Below are 20,149 nucleotides of genomic sequence, written 5' to 3'. Positions count from 1 at the left end.
CTCCAGATGTTAGATCTTAAAATGCTAAATTCTTTCACTCTTGCAGTGAATTCTAGAGATAAATATCAAATCATTGTGTAATCATATTAATATAGTATACTTTGTATTCTGGAGTTAGTAAACAAATGAGTCATCACTTTGTCCCTTTTAAAGAATTCTCCTTGAATCCATACGTGTGTTGCATATAAGAAAAGTGAAACAGATGGCATGCTTTTTTTCCTGCACATAATGTATATGCATAAATGGGTCTCCTTAAGTATGTAGAATTTAGAACATCCTTTGCGGGGGAGGGAAGAGTTTGTGGAGTGTGTGTGTGCGTGTGTGTGAACTCAACAGCACTGTATTTATTATCGCTATACAAAAACCCACATTCAATCAGGTGATACATTCTCTCATTGAGGATACTAATGGGTAGTTGGAAAAGGCCTACTTAGTTTTATTCATGATACTAGAAAAGAATTTTAACTTCTTAATAGACATTGCCTCAGTTCACACAGGTCAGAATATTGATATTAAAAGCGGTAGTTTACCTCCTACACTGCTGGATCCAGCTTGCTTTAATGAAGTTTTTAAATCTATTGATAGTTTGCCCACAGTGTTTCTGTAACATAGCAGCTACTCACTGTACTGTAAATTTGTTTTCTGTCCTGTGTTTTATAATTGGTTTACCAGCACCAGAAAATGTGTTCTGTTTTGTCCTTAGGAATGGGAAGCATGCCCAATCTGTCCATTCCTCAGTCATTGCCTCCAGTTGCACCCATAGCAACACCCTTGTCCTCGGCGACTTCAGGGACCACCCTCCCTCCCCTAATGATGCCTGCTCCCCTAGTGCCTTCCGTTAGCACTTCATCATTACCAAATGGAACCACCAGTCTCATTCAGCCTTTATCCATTCCTTATTCTTCTTCAAGTAAGTGCTTTGTGTCTAATGAGTCAGTATTTTTATGTGAAGAAACTGTTATATTTGCATCCCAGTAGATACAGATTTTTTTTCATACTTTGTGAAATTGTTTAATGTGAACCTTTTTCTTTTTTTTAGCATTGCCTCATACGTCATCTTACAGTCTGATGATGGGAGGATTTGGTGGTGCTAATATACAGAAAGCCCAGTCTCTGATTGATTTAGGATCTAGTAGGTATGAATACTTAAAACTTTCAACTTTTTAGGCATTAATTAAGAAGGGCTTCCCAGGTGGCTCAGTGGTAGAGAATTTGCCTGATCCACCTCCAGTGCAGGGGAGACAGGTTTTTTATACCTGAGTCAAGAAGATCCCCTGAAGAAGAAAATGGCAACCCACTCCAGTGTTCTTGCCTGGGAAATCTCATGGACAGAGGAACCTGGTGGGCTACATACAGTCCATGGGGTTGCAAAAGAGTTGGATGCAGCTTAGTGACTAAACAACAAACAAAGGCACATTTAACAAATGACTGTTTGTTTTTTAAACGTGGAGCTTATCCAGCTTTTACTTTCTAATGACCAAATGTAAATACTATAGATAAATTTACTCTTTGTAATTCACATAAAATAATTTTATTTTTAGAATTATTAACTGTCTGTGGTATTTTACTCCTGAAAATTTTGTTTTATAGAAACTAAAAATATCCTGCTATATTTTAATCAATCAGTTTTTTGCCCAAAGCTACATATTTTTCCTTTGAAAAATTTCTCAAAACATCTCATGATCATTACACATTATTTCTTGAGCAAAAGCTACTAATTGAGTATCCTTTAAATTTCAGAAGGCACAAAAGCATCAATGTTCATTCATCACTCCTTGTATAAATTACAACAATACTCTTTAAAACAATGACCCAGAAAAACAATGTCTGTATCCTTGCTTAAACACTCACTGATTGTGTAACTTTGTTTTTCTCAACATCACTAGGCTATAGTTTGCCCATATGAAAGATGGAGGCAGTAATATCTTTTAAGTTTGCCATGGGGATTAGACATAATATTTATAAAGGCCCTAGCACTGTGTGGGGCCTGGCACATGATAGGTATTTGGTATATGGTAGTTCGAAACTTCATATGGTATTTACTTTCCTAAAGTACCATAAGGATAGATTGTTTTTTCAGTATCAAATACAAAAGCAATTACTGTTATATTACAGAAGGTAGGATTCTTATTGTCTCTGACTTATAAAGTTTAAATGTATTTTATTTAATAACAGAAATTTAAAATAAATTTTGTTACAGCTCAACTTCCTCAACTGCTTCCCTCCCAGGGAACTCACCCAAGACTGGGACCTCAGAATGGGCAGTTCCTCAGCCTTCAAGATTAAAATATCGGCAAAAATTTAATAGTCTTGACAAAAGCATGAGTGGCTACCTCTCAGGTAAGTGGCATACTGTGCTTAAGAATGTGAGAAAGTTATGATTTTCTGTGGACTTCTATTGAAGAGCTTTTATTTGAAGTTGTATTTTGTAGCTCATTGAAACTTTGAACATCCAAAAAAAAAGTAGCAGTCATTTGATAAATACAAATAATGGTTAAGTTATGTAATAGTTCAAAGTTCTTATAATCAAGTTAAACACACAGATACACACCCAATGTTTTGAAAAGAAGACCTCTCCCTTGAGAAAGTCAGACCTCATCTTCCTTGTCCTCATGTGACCAGAGTGTGACACTAAGCCTCAGTTTCTGTGAGAGTTTCCTTCCTCATCGGGTCTTTCTCTGCTTGTCCTTCCAAACGCCTCACCTGAACACTGTTCACCCTTTAATGCTCCAACCCAAGTGTAGCTATAAAACTGAGATAACCTGAGATCCCCCTGGGACATTTGAGTCCATGCTGTAACAAACACCCAAATTCACTAATTGAGGATGGTGAAGTGGACATAAACAGAGGACACTAGGCAAGTAGAATTCCAGTCTTCTCACTGACCTGTCTCTCCTCACTCAGCAATGACTTAGAGTTTAGACAGAGTAAAGTAAGTATTTATAGTAGAGCTTTATCAGATATGATATCACTTATATGTGGAATCTAAAATATGGCACAAATGAACCTGTCTACAAAATGGAAACAGACGCAGAGACATAGAGAACAGAGGGTTGCTGAGAAGATGGAGGGTAAGGGGAGGCATAGATTGGGAGTTTAGGGTTGGTAGATGCAAACTACTACATGGATAAACAACAAGATCCTAATGTATTTCACAGTCATATTCAGTATCCTGTGATAAACCATAATGGAAAAGGACACTAAAAAAGAGTGTATGTATGTATATAACTGAGTCACTTTACCCTACAGCAGAGGTTGACATTGTAAAAAACATGGTGAAAGAATCTTCCTTTAACATTAAAAAAAACCTCCTCAAATCTCACATCTTGTTTGAAGTCTATTGAATATTATTAATTAATTGAGTGAGGCTGTAAGCTACTTCCAGTGTATTTCCTGTGTGCAGTTTCTATTAAAAAGGAATGGAAAAGATTTTAAAGTTACATAATATAAACATTTGATTGCTTGTCACAATATGTGGTATATTTGAGTCTGTTCCATATAGAATATGTTGCTTTGGTTATCCAGATCTTTGTGTTTAAAGTTGAGTGAAGCAGTGGATTTAGCAGCATCTGTGCTGGCTTTGCAGTGCAAGTGGTTGCTGAGGAAGAGCTGGCAGTTGTGTGTCTTCTGTGTGGGGTTGTTCGAATGCCCCTTGACTCAGGCTTGACGCAGGGTAGGGCTGGCTCTTCCGGCGCTTGTGACTTATGCACCTGAGAGTGGGAGGTGTGGCACCTGCTCTACCAACTAGGAGGCCTTCACCAGAGAAGCCTCCAGATTCATCATGGTCAAAAAGCCGCAGACAGGCGCACCAGGAGTGAGTGTTCCTCTGAAGCCAAGGGGGATTTTCTGTTCTGGAATATATTCATTGAAGATTAGGAGCCTGTTACGGAAACATGGTTTTGTTTTGTCTCACTGAAGGAGAGAAAAGAAGTTGAACAGTTTCCCATACATAGTAAGCATTCAGTGAATGTCAGCTGTCTTTATCAGGTGCACCCATATAAGTAAGCCCCCATTGCAGCTGAGATAGAGGGAAACTTTGGGTTACGATTTTATTCATTACTTTTGCAAATGTGTTTAAACATCTAGGTACTAGGCATGAGTTATACACTAATGGATACAGCAGTCAAGGCTTTTGTCTTCATAGAACTTAGCATAATAGGGGAAACAGACAAACAGGTAAACAAGCAAATAAATGTTACATTACAGATTGTTATGAGATACAGAGGATAGCAGCAGGAAATATATTGAGTGGTAGAGTGGACAGAGAAGGCCTTTCTGAGAAGGTGACGTTAGATTTTGACTTCACAGGTGAGAAGGACCTAGACATACAGTGATGTGGAACTGTAGGACTCGATGTTGCACCTGCTTGTACAGGACAGGGAGGGTTAAGAGGGGACTCTGACTTCTGGCTTGAGCTACTGGATGGCCTTTAGTACCATTCACAGAGAAGAATGGGGTGAAGATTAGGGAGAGAGGCCTCGTTGGAGATTGAAAGAGTGATTTTGTGTGTACTTAGTTTGATATGCTTGTGAAATACATACGTTGTTTTTTCAATTGGATGTAGACGTCTAAACTTAAAGGAGAGGCTTGGGCTGTGGATGTACACTTAGGAATCTCTGCTTCCAGGTGCTGTTTAGTCACAGAAATGGATATGAGAGAATGGATATGAGAGAGAATTCTCTCTCATAGAGAGAATGGAGTGCCCAGGACAGATCCTTGAAAAATGATTTACACGTTATTTATAAGAGGAAGAGTAGAGACAAAGAAATGATGAGAGAGATAAGGGCAAATCTGAAAATGCTAAGCAAAGCTGTGCTTGGGAGCTTGGCCTTTAATACTGGCTTAGTCCTTTGTGTTAGTCACTTGTGGGGACCATTCTTTTCTGGAAGGACATGGGAGCACTTTCTTCTACTGACGGTAGATTTTAAACTCCTTGGTCCAGGGGATGTGTTTATTTTGATGACTACTGAATGCTCAGTGCCTCGTGCATGATAAAATCCCAGGATAGCAGCAGTGTTATTTCACGAGTACAGCTATTTAAGTTTGCATGACTTTAAGAGGCTAAAGAATCTTCTTTTATGTATTTTTTTCCCCACTAAATCAGGTTTTCAAGCTAGAAATGCTCTTCTTCAGTCAAATCTTTCTCAAACTCAGCTAGCTACTATATGGTGAGTTTGCCCATTAATTATGATTTTTAACTAGACATTCTGTATGATTTTTAATTAGACATAAGAAAGAAGTCATTTCTGTAAATGTTTGTGACTCAAAAATGTTCCACAAAAGCAACTGTGACATTTAATGCAAACCTGCAAGCAAATAAAATTGCTTTGTAAAATGTTACCCTTGAGAATTTGGCATTTAATTATTTTACAAGTAAAACTTGTTTGCCTTTATGTAATACCTTCTGTGGAGAATTAGAAAATATCTCATTTTCAGTGTAGAGCTTGAGGTGATTTGATAAGTGAATTAACCATGAACCAAGACAAGCTACCTTTTTGAAGGGAATATTTCCCTTTTCATTTCAAAGTTTCTTCCCTCTCTTTGGTGATATGGAAATTAAGGGCAAAAATTAGCTCACTTTTCTGTATGAACTTTTCACTAAAATATATTAACCCAGCTGTTTTTCTGTCATTACTCTTGCTTTAAAAATAAAAATATTGAACTCTTCTGAAAATACTTTACTCTAAATAGGCTTTCTAAGTTGTGAAATTTTATACTTTCTTTAGGACTCTGGCTGACATTGATGGTGATGGACAGCTGAAAGCTGAGGAATTCATCCTTGCAATGCACCTCACTGATATGGCCAAAGCTGGACAGCCATTGCCACTGGCTTTACCTCCTGAGCTTGTCCCTCCATCTTTTAGGTGAGTGTCTCTGAAGGTTAAGGGGTGTTGTTTCAATCATGTTTGGCAGACAAGACTTTTACTCTGGGATTTCCTGAGGTCTCTGCTCTACTTTTGTGGAAAATGAAGCATTTACATTGCCATTTGATTTTGGTATTTAGTGAGTTACACTGATAAGAGGGTAGATTTTAGAAGTACGTATGTGCTTTCACCACATTATAGATAAGGAAACTGATGCCTAAAGAGATTAAGAATAAATTTACCCAAGAATAGTAACTGGTCGAACCATGATCTGAATCCAGATCTGTCTGGCTTGATAATTCATGTACTGCTGTACAGTGTAACTATAGACCATACTGTTTTAAATATCTTTAATATTATATGCCAAATATTAAATTGCGGTAGTCATTGGTAGTCTATATAGTCTGGTCTAAAATTCTCAGATCTCATAATGCTAAATTTATTTGTTGTTTGCCTTTCTTAGAGGAGGAAAGCAAATTGATTCCATTAACGGAACTCTGCCTTCATATCAGAAAACGCAAGAAGAGGAACCTCAGAAAAAATTACCAGGTAACATTGGATGTCCAAGTTGTATATTTTATAGTGAATGCGCTTAAATTTTACTGTGAAGTAGAATTGAATATTTAGAATTTTAACTTTCTTAATATATTAAATGCTATATGAGAAGCTATTTGATGAATAGGATGGATTTTTACGTCAATAAAATTAAGACAGTCAAATTGGAGAAGAGGAGACTGGTGTATATATTTGGCAACAGTGTATGTATTAGATGTCCAATTTAAAGTGTTTCCCACTTTTGTAAAAAGCATTACAGCAAGCTTTATGATGAAATCTTGAGCTTTAAAAGTTTAAATACTAGTTGAAAATGTACACGTGTATATATTTAAAAATACTAAAAAGTTAGGGCATATAACAAATATAGAGCCATATAATTTTGGTTATCCTTGAAGAAAATGCCGAGAAAAAAATTGAAAAGTATTTTTATTGGCAGGAATAGTAAAATTATTTTTCTCTTAGACAGACTCAAACTTAGTGATTTGTTTTTCCTAGAATGAGTTTTTTCCCAAAATGAATATTCTTATAAGAAAATAAATATTGTATTATTTACATTTGAGTTAAGATATCCTTAGAAGTATCCAAAGAGAAATTGCATTCACATGACCACAAGGCATGAGGATGTTGAAACCAGATTACAGGTTTGGTAGGTGCTTCATGCTGAAGAGTGCTTATGCTGTACCTTATTCAGTTACGTTCGAGGACAAGCGGAAAGCCAACTATGAGCGGGGCAACATGGAACTGGAGAAGCGACGCCAGGCCATGATGGAGCAGCAGCAGAGGGAGGCAGAGCGCAAAGCCCAGAAAGAAAAGGAAGAATGGGAACGAAAACAGAGAGAGCTACAAGAGCAAGAATGGAAGAAACAACTTGAATTAGAAAAACGCTTGGAGAAGCAGAGGGAATTGGAGCGACAACGGGAAGAAGAAAGGAGAAAAGAGATAGAAAGACGAGAGGTTTTTTTTTTAAGTTATTTTATTTCCAGGGAAATCATTTCCTTTAATAAGTGGCTACATTTCATTTGATAAAAAATGGTACTTTTTGTTGTGATTTTTCTCAGCCTCATTCATTCATTCTTACCCTGTATGAATCTGAATCTTCCTTCCCCTGTGAAGGCAAGAGGGTCCTTGCTTATGAAGGCTTTCCAGGGCTGACAACTGGTAGAGAAAGCATATCTGCAGGTAGTATCTCAATCAGAGCAGGATTGGTCACAAAGCTGAGTTGAGCGAGGAGCCAGAAGAAGAAGTCAGTTGATCAGGTCATTAAATGAAACTAAGCTTAGGATCCAGAGTAAAAGGTCAAGTAATTGGAGAGGCAGAAAGAAAGCCTTGAGAGGAATTAAGAGGGTGAGCTTACACAGATTCTTGCGATAAATGGTGCTGTGTGGGGTCCCTGGGAGGCCTGGCTGTATTTTCAAGGACTGTGCATGTAAATTACAGTGCCACTGAAATAATTGTAAATAAAAGTTTCTTATTCTCTGATACCAGAGGAAAGGTGCAGTTATTCCTACTAACATCTATATGTATGGAGTTGTCCTTTTGTTTATTAAGGGAAAAGTAACTGCAGCAAGAAGATGGTGCTTGAAGCAGTCAGAAAGTCTGGCAAGTGAATTTGCTTTTGTGCAAGTCTTTAGGTCCATTGATAACAATAGGTTTGCCCAGTTACCCTTCGACCTCAAGTCCACTCAGTGCTAAATGCTGCCTCAGCTTTACTTTGTCCTCCCATCAGTTTTTGAATGATGCAAAAAGTGTTAATTTAAAAATTAACTTTGATTCATTATTTTCAGGCCGCAAAACAGGAACTTGAAAGACAACGTCGTTTAGAATGGGAGAGAATTCGTAGACAGGAGCTTCTCAGTCGAAGGAATAGAGAACAGGAAGAAATTGTCAGGTTAAACTCTAAAAAGAAGAGCCTCCATCTCGAGTTGGAAGCACTGGTATGCTTATAGATTTAAGTGAAATTTATCTGAATGATGCAAGAGTTACTTGTTGAGAATTATTGCTGTTTTTTAAATCTACCTCATGAATAATTAGTCATATTTTCATATGTGCTTTTTTTTTAACAGTCTAGACAGTATAGTTTACTAAAAAAGAATAGTGACTCAAAATGTTGAGAATTGTGGTTTTAGTTTAGATGTGGATAGGCAGTGTACTCTTGGGTAAGACATTTCCCTTTTCTGTACCTCACTTTGTGCATCTGTAAAGTAAAACTTTGTGCTGGTTCAGTGATTTTCGTTTTTTTCACACTGGAAAATGGTCTACAGAAGGATAAGCAGGAGGAGGGAGAGAGGAGCCAAGGTGGCAGGACAGTGTCTGCTCTCCCCACTTCTACCCACACTTCACAACAGAGAATCGCCACATTAATCTGTGGCACTTTTATTGGAGCTTTATCTAAACTTTGATTGGGAAAAAAGGATTCTACTGCTAAAAAGAAAAAAAATGATCGGAAACTGCTGAACTCAATGATCTCTTACAGTTTCTTTCAGTTCTCTAAGACTATGGTTGTTAACTAATACTAGCCATTATGCTTATCAGTTTTCACACATCAGATGTTGGGTCATCAAACTGTTAAAAGACTTTGCTTAAAATGCAGGGTGAGAAGATATAAAGGGTCTGAGTAAGGCATGCTATTCAATTACAACTCTGAAGTTCCATAAACCTGACCTGATTGTATAGTAGGGTTTTGCAAAAAATACATATGTAGCTATGTATAGTAGAACCATATTTGCATCTTGTTTAATTGTAATCTGATGTTTTATTTGGCTGATGAATTACATTTTTAAAAAGTCATAGTATCTTTCATCAAAAAGATACTATTTTTTGACTTCAAATAGGTAGAAAAGCATACCACAATTATTAAGCATGCCATAGTACCACAGAACAGTCCTGAAAACTTTAACTTCTTTGTGTAGCTATTTGAATATCTGTCTGAACCATTATGTTGACTTTATATTTTTTTCTTCAAAATACATTGGGAGGAATCCTTAAAGACTGTGTATTCCCCCAAGAACTGGAGTAACACACCAAACAGTAGCACGTAGCACAGATTAATGTGCAGAGTCTGGAAAAGCCCAGAGCCTATTCTTATATTTGCTGAAGAAAATAACATGAACTCCAGAATGGGCATAGCATATTCCCTTCAGCATATATTTCTCAAATATGAAACAGACTTTTCAGTAAAAACCTCACTATAGGTGATTTTTAACCAGTGGCCTCTTTTTCCTTCACCCCACTGTGTTTGCTAAGCCTGCCATAACAAAATACCACAGACCAGGTGGCTAAAACAACAGAAGTTAATTTTATCACAGTCTGGAGGCTGGAAGTCCAAGATCAAGGAGTCAACGTGTCTGATTTCTTCTGAGGCTTCTCTTCTCGGCTTGCAGATGCCTGCCTCCTTACTGTGTCCTCACGTGGGCTTCTCTCTGCCTGTGTGTCTCTGCTGTCTCTTTTCTGTCCAGATGTTCTCATCTTACAAGGACACCAATCAGATTGGAGTAGGGCCCCCACCTGACCTCATTTAATCTTAATCGCCTCTTTCAAGGTGAAGTCTTTAAAGGTCCTGTCTCCAAATATGGTCATATTCTGAGGTCACTGAGAATACAGTCAACATATGAATTTGGAGGGACACGATTCAGCCCTTAACACCTTTCCCTTCTTAGCTTCCATTGAGAATCTCTGTTATTTTTTGTTCCTTTTTTTTTTCCTTCTCAGAAGGGTAAAGAAATATTGTTGTAAGAGAAGAGTATTATGGCCAAAGAGGTCCTCTTGGACACTGTTTAATGAAGTGAAAGTTGCTCAGTCATGTCCGACTCTTTGCGACCCCGTGGGCTGTAGCCTGCCAGGCTCCTCTGTCCATGGGATTCTCTAGGCAAGAATACTGGAGTGGGTTGCCATTCACTTCTCCAAGGGATCTTCCCAACCCAGGGATCAAATCCAGGTTTGATTCTTTACCCTCTGAGCCACCAGGGAAGTCCTGGACACTGGTTAGTTAGAGGAATTAGCTGGCAGTGTTGAATGTAGAAATAAAAGTTCAGAGAAGGTAATCCTAAATGTCACGTACTAACACCCTCTCCTCCTCATTATTTTTTGAGATTTTTTAATATTTTAATATTAAAAATTAGTGTCTGAATGCTGTGTTCAGAAAACAAAATTCATTGTGTTGTGTTTCTGTGCTTTCTCATTTAACATGTAAGGCTCTTATACTCAGAATGACACATTTCCTGCTAATAACTCTCTTGAGTTAACTTGGTATTAGACATTTATCTTAGGGGCTTCCCTGGTGACTCAGAAGGTTAAGAATCTGCCTGTAATGCTGGAGACTTGGGTTCAATTTCTGGGTCGGGAAGATCCCCCAGAGAAGGGAATGGCAACACTTCAGTATTCTTGCCTGGAGAATTCCATGAACAGAAGAGTTTCCTGCTAATCACTCTCTTGAGTTAACTTGGTTTTAGACATTTATCCTAGAGTGAATAAAATGACAAAATGACATTTACAATTTAAATAAAAATATTATTCTCTTGATGGGAGCATTTCTTAGTAGCATTTTATGTAACTGTATTTATATGGTCTTCCTGTAGAATGGCAAACATCAGCAGATCTCAGGCAGACTTCAAGACGTCCGACTCCGAAAGCAAACTCAGAAGACCGAGCTGGAAGTTCTGGATAAGCAGTGTGACCTGGAAATCATGGAAATCAAGCAGCTTCAACAGGAGCTTCAGGTGAGTGCTTGGCTGCTGAATTGTCTTTCACGGTGAGCAGTTACTAATAAATAACTCTTCCTAATCTAGCGGTTTTTTGCTTTTGGGTTCCTGAACCCCTTGGAGCCTCTAGTGATCTCCTTTGTAAAAGGATAGTAGACATAGCCTTGTGGACTATCAGGAGTCTTATGAACTCCCTAAAACTGCCTGACACCTGGCTAAATTCTGCTTAATATTTATATATTACCTGGGCATTTGCCACTTTGTGTTTTAAATCTTTAATAAATACATACATAAATATATATTAAACTAAGGGGGGCAGGAGGAGAAGGGGACAACAGAGGATGAGATGACTGAATGGCATCACCAACTTGATGGGCATGAGTTTGAGTGAACTCTGGGAGTTGATGATGGACAGGGAGGCCTGGTGTGCTGCGATTCATGGGGGTCACAAAGAGTCGGACATGACTGAGCGACTGAACTGAAGGTTATTGTGACTACTTTTAGGAAATTTAGCTAATGTTCTTTCAGAATTGTGATGAGAATATTTTTACTAAATATGCCCTCAGGGACCTGGTAATTCTGCTCTTTACTTGTGCAGAAAAGAGACCCTGGAAGCATTTTGCATCTCAGGTCCTCTTAACCAAATGTGTTTTTCTGTAAGGACTAACAGTAATTAACATAATGTTTTTACTTTCTCACAGAAGATGTAGACAAGAGGCCAAATAACATTTCATGTCTGATTTACACCTAGTTTCCCAGTTATCCCTGAGTTTTTGGCCCCTCTTTGATCTTCATCGTGGTGTATTATGGCCTGCTTCCACATACCATTCAGTGCAGATACCAAAGGCACCTCTTAGGCTGTGCCTGTTCTCATCCTTTAGTACATCGGAAATTGTCAGGCTTCTCAACATACCCTACTAGCAAAGCTTTCTTCACCACCTTTTATTTTCAGCCAGTCTTCCGTAAATGGATTTATGTGTAAATATTTGTATTTTAAATCATGTGTAATCCCATTCTAGTTTATCTATAAGTTATAAGCAATTTATATATTATTCTACATATCAATCCTATACTAAGTTTTTTTTTAATCCTATACTAAGTTTTAAGAGTGATGAAATCATGTTTTTACATTTTCAAAAAATTCTTAAACAACATTATAGAGTTTTAATCAGGTACTACTTTTTCTTTTTGTAAGGAGTATCAAAATAAACTTATCTATTTGGTGCCAGAGAAGCAGTTATTAAATGAAAGAATTAAAAACATGCAGCTCAGTAATACACCTGGTAAGTCTCTAAGGTTTGTTTTGCCTCTTTTATTCTTTATTCTTTTCTGATTGTGTCAGGCATACTCTGCTACTTTTAAAAAATAGCATCATTCTATTATAAATAACATTTTTTTTGACTGTAGTTAAACTTTTTAAAATAATGTGAAAATGATCACATGTTGGGTCATTTTTAGCAATAAAAAGTAAATGCAAATAAAGTAACAATTGTGGTCTGACTTCCTGTCTTCACACCATTTTTATTTATATATTTTAAATATTAATCAAATAAAATGTTAGATTACAGTTAAACACGACCTCGGTTTGACTTAAACACAATGCTGTCTGTGCATTTTGGCAAGATTCTTCACTAATTGTAGAAAGAACTGTTTATGAGGACACTTTTCTATGAAGCCAAACCTGTTGGACTCTAGGGTAATAGTGTACAGCAATGATAGGCCTAAACAACTGGCATGCCCTTCCTGGGACTTTATAAGTCATCTAACTTTGTGATTCATGTGAAAAATTTTACCAACTTGGCCCTCTGACAATTGTGGAACAAGATATCCCAGTGTAATTTATAAGAATATAACATTTCTCTTGATTCAAGTCTCAACCAGAAAACTGAAAAAAAAAAAAATTTCTATGTTGGATAGCATGCCAATAATAGCATAGCAGAAGAAAGATTTATTTAAAGAAAAGTAACTGCAAATGTGTTAAAACTAGCTAAAGTATCCTAAATGTCTCCCACTGAGTGCCAGTTTTTCACTTTACAGCTCTTTATTACACTTCTGGTTGTCGAGGAGGTCCAATAAGTAGAGTTATCCCTCTTTGCCCAAGTTCTGAACAAATTAAGAAATAAGGCAAAAGAGTAAGACATGAGAGACCAAAACACCACTTCATTATTAATAAAGCTGATGTTAAATAGCATGATTTATCTGTGAGTAGTACGGCTGCCCAGTGTCTGAAAGACATTGGGTGCATGAACAAAATAGAATGCAGATTCCTGTGGGCAGTTCAACCTCAAGAAAGCAAGGGATAGGAAAGAGATAGGGCCACATATGCCCAGGTCCTTATCTTGATCTCACCAATTATGTAAGAGTTAGAAAGAAACTGGGACTGCTGTTATCAAAGTCCCCTTACATGGAAGAAGCACCAGGTATAGAAAAATCAATCTTGTGACCTACTCTTATCATGTTCCCCACCTTCCACTGATGTCTCTTCTCAGACCGTCTTCCTGGAACAGGCTGCTTTCTTTTCTTGGTTATTTAAAGTGTATTAGCTTGTGCTCGCTTCGGCAGCACATATACTAAAGTGTATTAGCTCCCACCTCACCCCTCACAGGCATTCCAGAGGCAACAAAAGACAGCTTTTCTGATTGATGCAGGGTACAGAGTATATTTTCATCCTCACTGTCAGTATCTGAATTGTGAATAGGATGTAGACTGTGTCTTGTTAGGGGCCTGATAGAGCTATGCTTCTGGTAGAGCATAGATAACCATGCTATCTAACATCAGCTTTATTAATAATGAAGCGGTATTTTGGTCTCTCATGTCTTGCTCCTTTGCCTTATTTCTTAATTTGTTCAGGTTAGCTGACTTCCCTGGTGGCTGAGGTTAAAGCGTCTGCCTGCAATGCAAGAGACCTGGGTCCAGTCCTTGGGTTGGGGAGATCCCCTGGAGAAGGAAATGGCAACCCACTCCAGTATTTTTGCCTGGAGAATCCCATGGATGGAGGAGCCTGGTGGGCTACAGTCCACGGGGTCGCAAAGAGTCGGACATGACTGAGTGATTTCACTTCACTTTAGCTTTTATAAATTTATTCATCTTTGTTCTAGTCCAGTCCAGAATAGGAAGCTCTTATTTGGAGTTTGCAAAGTAGCCAGTATCCCTTAGATTTCTCTCTCCATTAACAGTAACCATTTAAAATTGTCAGCCACGCACCAAGCACTATGCTAGACAGTTTTCATGCATTATTTCCTTTCATCTTGACAACAACCTTCTGAAGTAGTTGTTGTTATTCCCATTGTTCAATTTGGAAAAACTGAGATTCAGAGAGAATAAGAAGTTACCCAAGATTGTCTTAGCTTCCCAGGTGGCACTAGTGGTAAAGAACCTGCCTGCTAGTGCAGATGGAAGAGATTTGGGTCTGATTCCTAGGTCAGGAAGATCCCCTGGAGGAGGGCATGACAACCCACTCCACTATTCTTGCCTGGAGAATTCCATGGACAGAGGAGGCTGGCGGGCTACAGTCCATAGGGTTTCAAAGAGTCTAACATGACTAAGCGACTTAGCACACACACAAGATCATTTATTAGTAGGTTCAAATTCTTGTGTGTCTGAGTCTAAAGCTCACTACACTACAGTGTTGCCTCCTTCAGTTATCCAACACAGTGCTCGTAGATAGGATATGATCACATTCAGTATAAAGGCATCCATTATTCCTGTTGCTCAGTTTGAATACTAAGAATGAATATTCTTTGACTTTTATTTTTCCCAGTGCTTGTCTTCCACTAGAATAGGACCCATGCTTATCTTTCACTTTTACCTACTGTTGAACAAAGAACAGGGCCTTGCATATAACAGATGTGTAATGTAATGATTAAATATTTATTGAAATACTGGAAAGCTCTTGGAATTATAAAAGAATTTAGCAAGGTGCCTGGATATAAAATCAGCATATAAAAATTAGTAACTTTACTATATATCGAAAATATTTATTCAGAAAATATGGGGAAAGGTCTCATTCACATTAGCATTCTCATTGTTAAATGAATAAAGAAAAGCACAGCCATACAATTTTACTGATTGACATAAAAGATTCCTGGATAAGTAGCTACATATTATATTCTACTCCTGAATGAATGAACTAACTCAACATTTTAAAGATGTTGTTTAGTTCTCTACTAATTCATCTATATATTCAATTTAATTCAGATTTCTTTAAATGAAACTTGGCACGATAATTCACAAATTCACCTAGAAGAGAAAATATGCAAGATGAGGCAAGACATGAAAAAGTGGGAGGACTATACTAGCCCTATCAAATATCAAAACATAAGTTAAGAAAGGTATAATACCTAAAATAATGTATGTTTGATCAAAACTAGACAAAACACTGGAACTAAATAGAAAATCTAGAAACACAGTATGTGTGTACAACTTTTGTCTCTCTAGAATCATACCATTTTGTCTCTCTAGTTATACCAGTTTGACCAGACAATAACCATTAATTACTGGTAAGGACAAGAACTTCTGCAAAATGTAAACTGTGTAATGTTTGTATTTCAGATTTAGGGATCAGTTTACTTCATAAAAAATCATTAGAAAAGGAAGAATTATGCCAAAGACTTAAAGAACAATTAGATGCTCTTGAAAAAGAAACTGCGTCCAAGCTTTCAGAAATGGATTCATTTAACAATGAATTGAAGGTATTTATCTTCTATTATTATTCATTTTTAATTTGCTGCTTCTTTACCTTCCTTATTTTGATTTAATTAAATGAATAACTGAAGCTGTTATTTTTATATGTTCATTATTTACATAATTTATTTTATTATTTGAACTACACCAGAATTGCAAGATTGTTTTTAATGTTCTCCATATATATTATAAACATTGAGTTGTGTAAACATACAATTTACCATAGTTTCCAGTTTTTGATGACTGTTTTATTGGCATCTATACATTTAAAAAATAATTACTTTTGTCAATATTAGTATTAGATTAGATTTGTCAGTGTGGATCTCAGTCAGAATGATCTTAAGCAAATTTGAAAATGGGAAATATGGAAAAATTTTAATAGTCCAGGTGGTAGAGGCTGTTTTAATAATTAAATTCTTTTTTTTACAATTTAATTAACCTTTGTGAAATAATGCAGTAACCAGTGCAATCCAAAGCATAATTTGGCACTAAAAATTTTGCATGAAAAGTAGATTCGTGACTCATTATTTGCTGCAGTGAAAGAGCAGATGTCCAAAACGTATACCATATGCTTCTCATTCTGTGCAGTATTAGTTGTATGCCTAAGCCATACCTATGAACGAAAATATTAAAAGCTAAAAATCAGACTAATAGCACATGATTGAAATTTTGGACTAGTCTCAGTTACTCCTTTGCTAACAAAGCTGTAGCAAATGAAGTTTTCAGAGCATAAAATATTACAAGGTTTTTCAGGCATATCTGTCTCTTCATTTGACTTTCATCTTGCTAACTTATTTAGAATAATGTTACACCAACCAGAAAGTAAACAGTATGATCAAGAAAAGAAACCATGGTGGCTTCAGTGAAGGAGGGAAAATTTGAGGTGAATAATGTTAATGACACATTCTACGCCAGCATATATTCTGTAGAAAAAAACATTTAAAGAAAACCAAATAATTTGTCATTGATGGACAGACAAACCAACCAAGTTATCTTCCCTACATTATTTTTTTTTAATCTGTACATAGTTTAATTGGCTTTTTATCTGCCTTATCTTACAGTGTGGGAATATGGATGACTGTGTTCTTCAGTGCCTTTTGTCTCTGCTAAGCTGTCTCAACAACCTCTTCCTCTTACTTAAGGTTATTTTCTAATATCTAGCTCTTTTTCTTTGAGTTACTTTACTGTTTCTTTTTTAAAACACTAGACTATTCTTTGCATTTATCTGAGTATCTTTGTTTGAAATAACCTATACAATATAAGCATTTTTCTTTCTGCTTGCTTAAATATCCTTCTGCTGTTTCACTGCCTGTTTGAGTCTAATGCCAGGAATCAGTAAGGTTGCCCAGAGTTCTCATGAGGAGGCCATGACACTTAGAAATGTTACCTGGTTCCCTGTGAGTTAGACTAAATGATGGGATGATTACTGATTCAATTAAAAGGGAAACTAAGGGAATGTGAGACTAAATTATTTACCCATATCACTGAAAATTACTGTTTAAAGTAAAACTTAAATACTTTCTGAAATCTAGTGCAAGGTTATGTCATGTATATGTATCAGGCTGCTTCCCAATACTATGATAAGAACCAGTAATGTAGGTACAGCTTTGGTTTTGTCTAGTTATCAGGTCTCATATTTAGATACACTTGCACCACAGAGAAAAATGTTTAAATCATATTTATAAATAAGCAGTTAACTTTTTCATGTGTAAATAGCACAAAAAATATTTAAAATACTCAATGAATTCATGTTTAAATTTAGTTTAAAGAGAGTTGCTTTATATTTACCACTAGCTGAGCCTAGTAGATTTTAAATACATTCTACTCAATACTAAGGTGGATGGCAGTAGGGCACTTAAATGTACATACACAGTGAAGGCAGGAAGTAGAACTCAGTTGTTACCTAAAGCGAGGTAGACGGAAAGATTGTATCAGCCTTTCCATTATGGTTGTAGCCTTAATTGCCAGGTTATCTGACCTTAGAATATGTGCTTCAGATCACACAGAAGTTTAAACCTGTTTCTTCATGTACACAGTGAAGTTTGACAGTGGTTTGTGGACTACGCTCACACACACAAGCCTGATTCTTTGAGTTAGCATTTGATTCTCCACAGGCCAGCAGATTATTCTCGTTTCTTGTTTTACTTTCTTCCTTCCGCTTCCTGCCTTCCAACCTTTCACTGCTTGTTGATGCTTTCATCAGAGGCAATTTAGGAATCTAAAAGGGGATGAAACCTATGCTATCAGAGTTGTCAGGAGAGTGACTGTCTTTACAGAAAGCAAAAAAGAGGCTTTCTGTAGCCATTAGAGATGATACAAAACAGTCAGTTAACTTAGTACTGGAAAGTATCCATTGAATTGAAGACCTTTTTGAGAGTGTCATCTCAGTTGAGTGACCACCAGAAGCTGAATTGCTGCAGATCAGGAATGAATGGGAGCTGAGGAGGGGTGGAGTGAGTGGGAAAAGCTTTAGAAGAGTGAAAAGAGAGCATGGAGAAAAAAAAAGCATTGGTTAAAAAGAGAACATTGGGCTTTTTTGGTTTAAGAAAGACAACAAAGGATACAAAGTTTTAGTTATGCAAGATGGAAAAATTGTGAAATTCAATGCACAGCATAGTGACTACAAACTATAGTTAGCGAATTTGAACTGTACAATACAGTATTGTTAAGAGGATAGCTCTTAAACATTCTCAGGAAAGAAAGAAAGAAAGGGAGAGAAGACAGGGAGGGAGGAAATGAGGAGAGGGAGTGGTAACTATATGAAGAAATGAATATGTTAATTAGCTTGATTAGGGTGATCATGTCACAGTGTATATGTGTATTAAAACAAGTTGTATACCTTAAATGTATAGTTTTTATTTACCAATTATACTTCATAATAAAGTTGAAAAGTAAAAGAATAATTGGGGCCACCCTTGAAAGTGGTATCACCTTTTTGTGCAGCATATGGATACATGAGCAATGAATCATTTTTGTTAGGACAGAAGCATGAAATGGAGAAAATTGAGCTTTTTGGGTGACTAACTATATCCATCAGAGGGTAAAGAATCTATTGCCTGCAATTTGGGAGACCTGGGTTCGATACCTGGGTTGGGAAGATCCCCTGGAGAAGGTAAAGGCTACCCACTCCAGTATTCTGGCCTGGAGAATTCCATGGGCTGTATAGTCCATGGGATCACAAAGAGTAGGACATGACTAAGTGACTTTCACTTTCACAACCATATCCATCAGAGGGTCTTAATTGCCAACTCAAGCCAAATATTTTATTGCTGAATTCCCAACACCTAAAACAGTGCATGGAACATCATGGATGGCAGTACATACTTGCTGAATGGCTGGATGGTTTTAAATGTTCTCAGTCAGAAGATAGGCAGCATTTAAAGTGTTATTGGCATAGAGTTTATAAGGAAAAAGTAGAATGAAATTAGTCAAAACCAGTGGGAAACATATATCCCAGATTTTAAGAACACTTCTTGTTTCATATAGTTTTTTCTTTTAAGTAAAGGCTACTTTTTGAATTCAAAAAAAGGAAGGAAAAGACTTGAAGGAGATAGTAAAGAGAGAGGAAGGGAGGGAGGAGAATAGTGAGAGATTGAGACTATTAAAGTGGTGATAATTGATGGAATAAAGTTCCAGGGAAGCAGATTAAGATATAATCTTGTTCTTCAAGATAAAAAGAATACTTCCAATATAGCATATGGGGAGAAGATAAGTATGAAGTCAGTTAAATTTGTTGGTGGAGAGTAGGAAGTTGACAGCTTCAAAATTTAAAATCAGAAGCAAGTTGGATCGTTGCAAGAAATCATGAATAGTTAAGGACATGGAATAACTCAGACTAGAAGGAGATGGATCAGATGCAGGAAGGTTTAATGCTTTTGAGATGGAAAAATGAGGGAGATCCAGTTTGGCTTAATATAGCAAGATTATTGGCTGGTAGTGAGGAGAATGAATGGAAGATTGGGAAATTTCAGGAGAGAAAAGTAGCCATGAAATAACACATCTCAGTGTGCCTAGAGAGTGCAAGTTTAGTAGAGGAAAGCAGTCCACATCCTGAGGAATGTTGAATGCCTATTCACAGTTGGAGTTCATGAATTTAAAAAAGAAACAGCATGACTAATTGTCTTTTTTCTCTCCACCAAAGTTCAGCTGCTTATATGTAAGCATAGAAAAGGGTAATGACATAGATTCATAGATTTAAGCAGGTTTGAGGTTTTAATAGATATGGGCAGAGAGGGACGAACAAGGGAGTTACAGATCTTAACACAGTAATTATGATAAAAATGAACTCTGACATATGTTTTGAACATGAAGGGATATGAAAAGAGGAACGGTTGTTGATGGAAAAAGAGA

General features: G+C 36.9%; 1 protein-coding gene across 3 annotated transcripts in view; it reads left to right on the top strand.

Annotated features, from left to right (window-relative positions):
• The window catches only part of ITSN2 (intersectin 2), a 119,652-nt gene that overhangs the window by 40,320 nt on the left and 59,183 nt on the right, over nt 1-20,149 (top strand). For all 3 annotated transcript variants that reach the window (XM_065928660.1, XM_065928658.1, XM_065928661.1), the window contains 11 exons: nt 704-910; nt 1,040-1,136; nt 2,201-2,340; nt 5,105-5,168; nt 5,727-5,864; nt 6,328-6,413; nt 7,111-7,373; nt 8,204-8,353; nt 10,994-11,134; nt 12,312-12,399; nt 15,668-15,807. In XM_065928660.1, the coding sequence (XP_065784732.1) occupies nt 704-910; nt 1,040-1,136; nt 2,201-2,340; nt 5,105-5,168; nt 5,727-5,864; nt 6,328-6,413; nt 7,111-7,373; nt 8,204-8,353; nt 10,994-11,134; nt 12,312-12,399; nt 15,668-15,807 (1,514 nt within the window). The remainder of the gene's footprint in view (nt 1-703; nt 911-1,039; nt 1,137-2,200; nt 2,341-5,104; nt 5,169-5,726; nt 5,865-6,327; nt 6,414-7,110; nt 7,374-8,203; nt 8,354-10,993; nt 11,135-12,311; nt 12,400-15,667; nt 15,808-20,149) is intronic.

The sequence above is a fragment of the Muntiacus reevesi genome, chromosome 3 (genome assembly GCF_963930625.1).
Source record: "Muntiacus reevesi chromosome 3, mMunRee1.1, whole genome shotgun sequence".
Lineage (NCBI taxonomy): Eukaryota > Metazoa > Chordata > Mammalia > Artiodactyla > Cervidae > Muntiacus > Muntiacus reevesi.
This window is presented reverse-complemented; position numbering and strand designations above follow the sequence as displayed.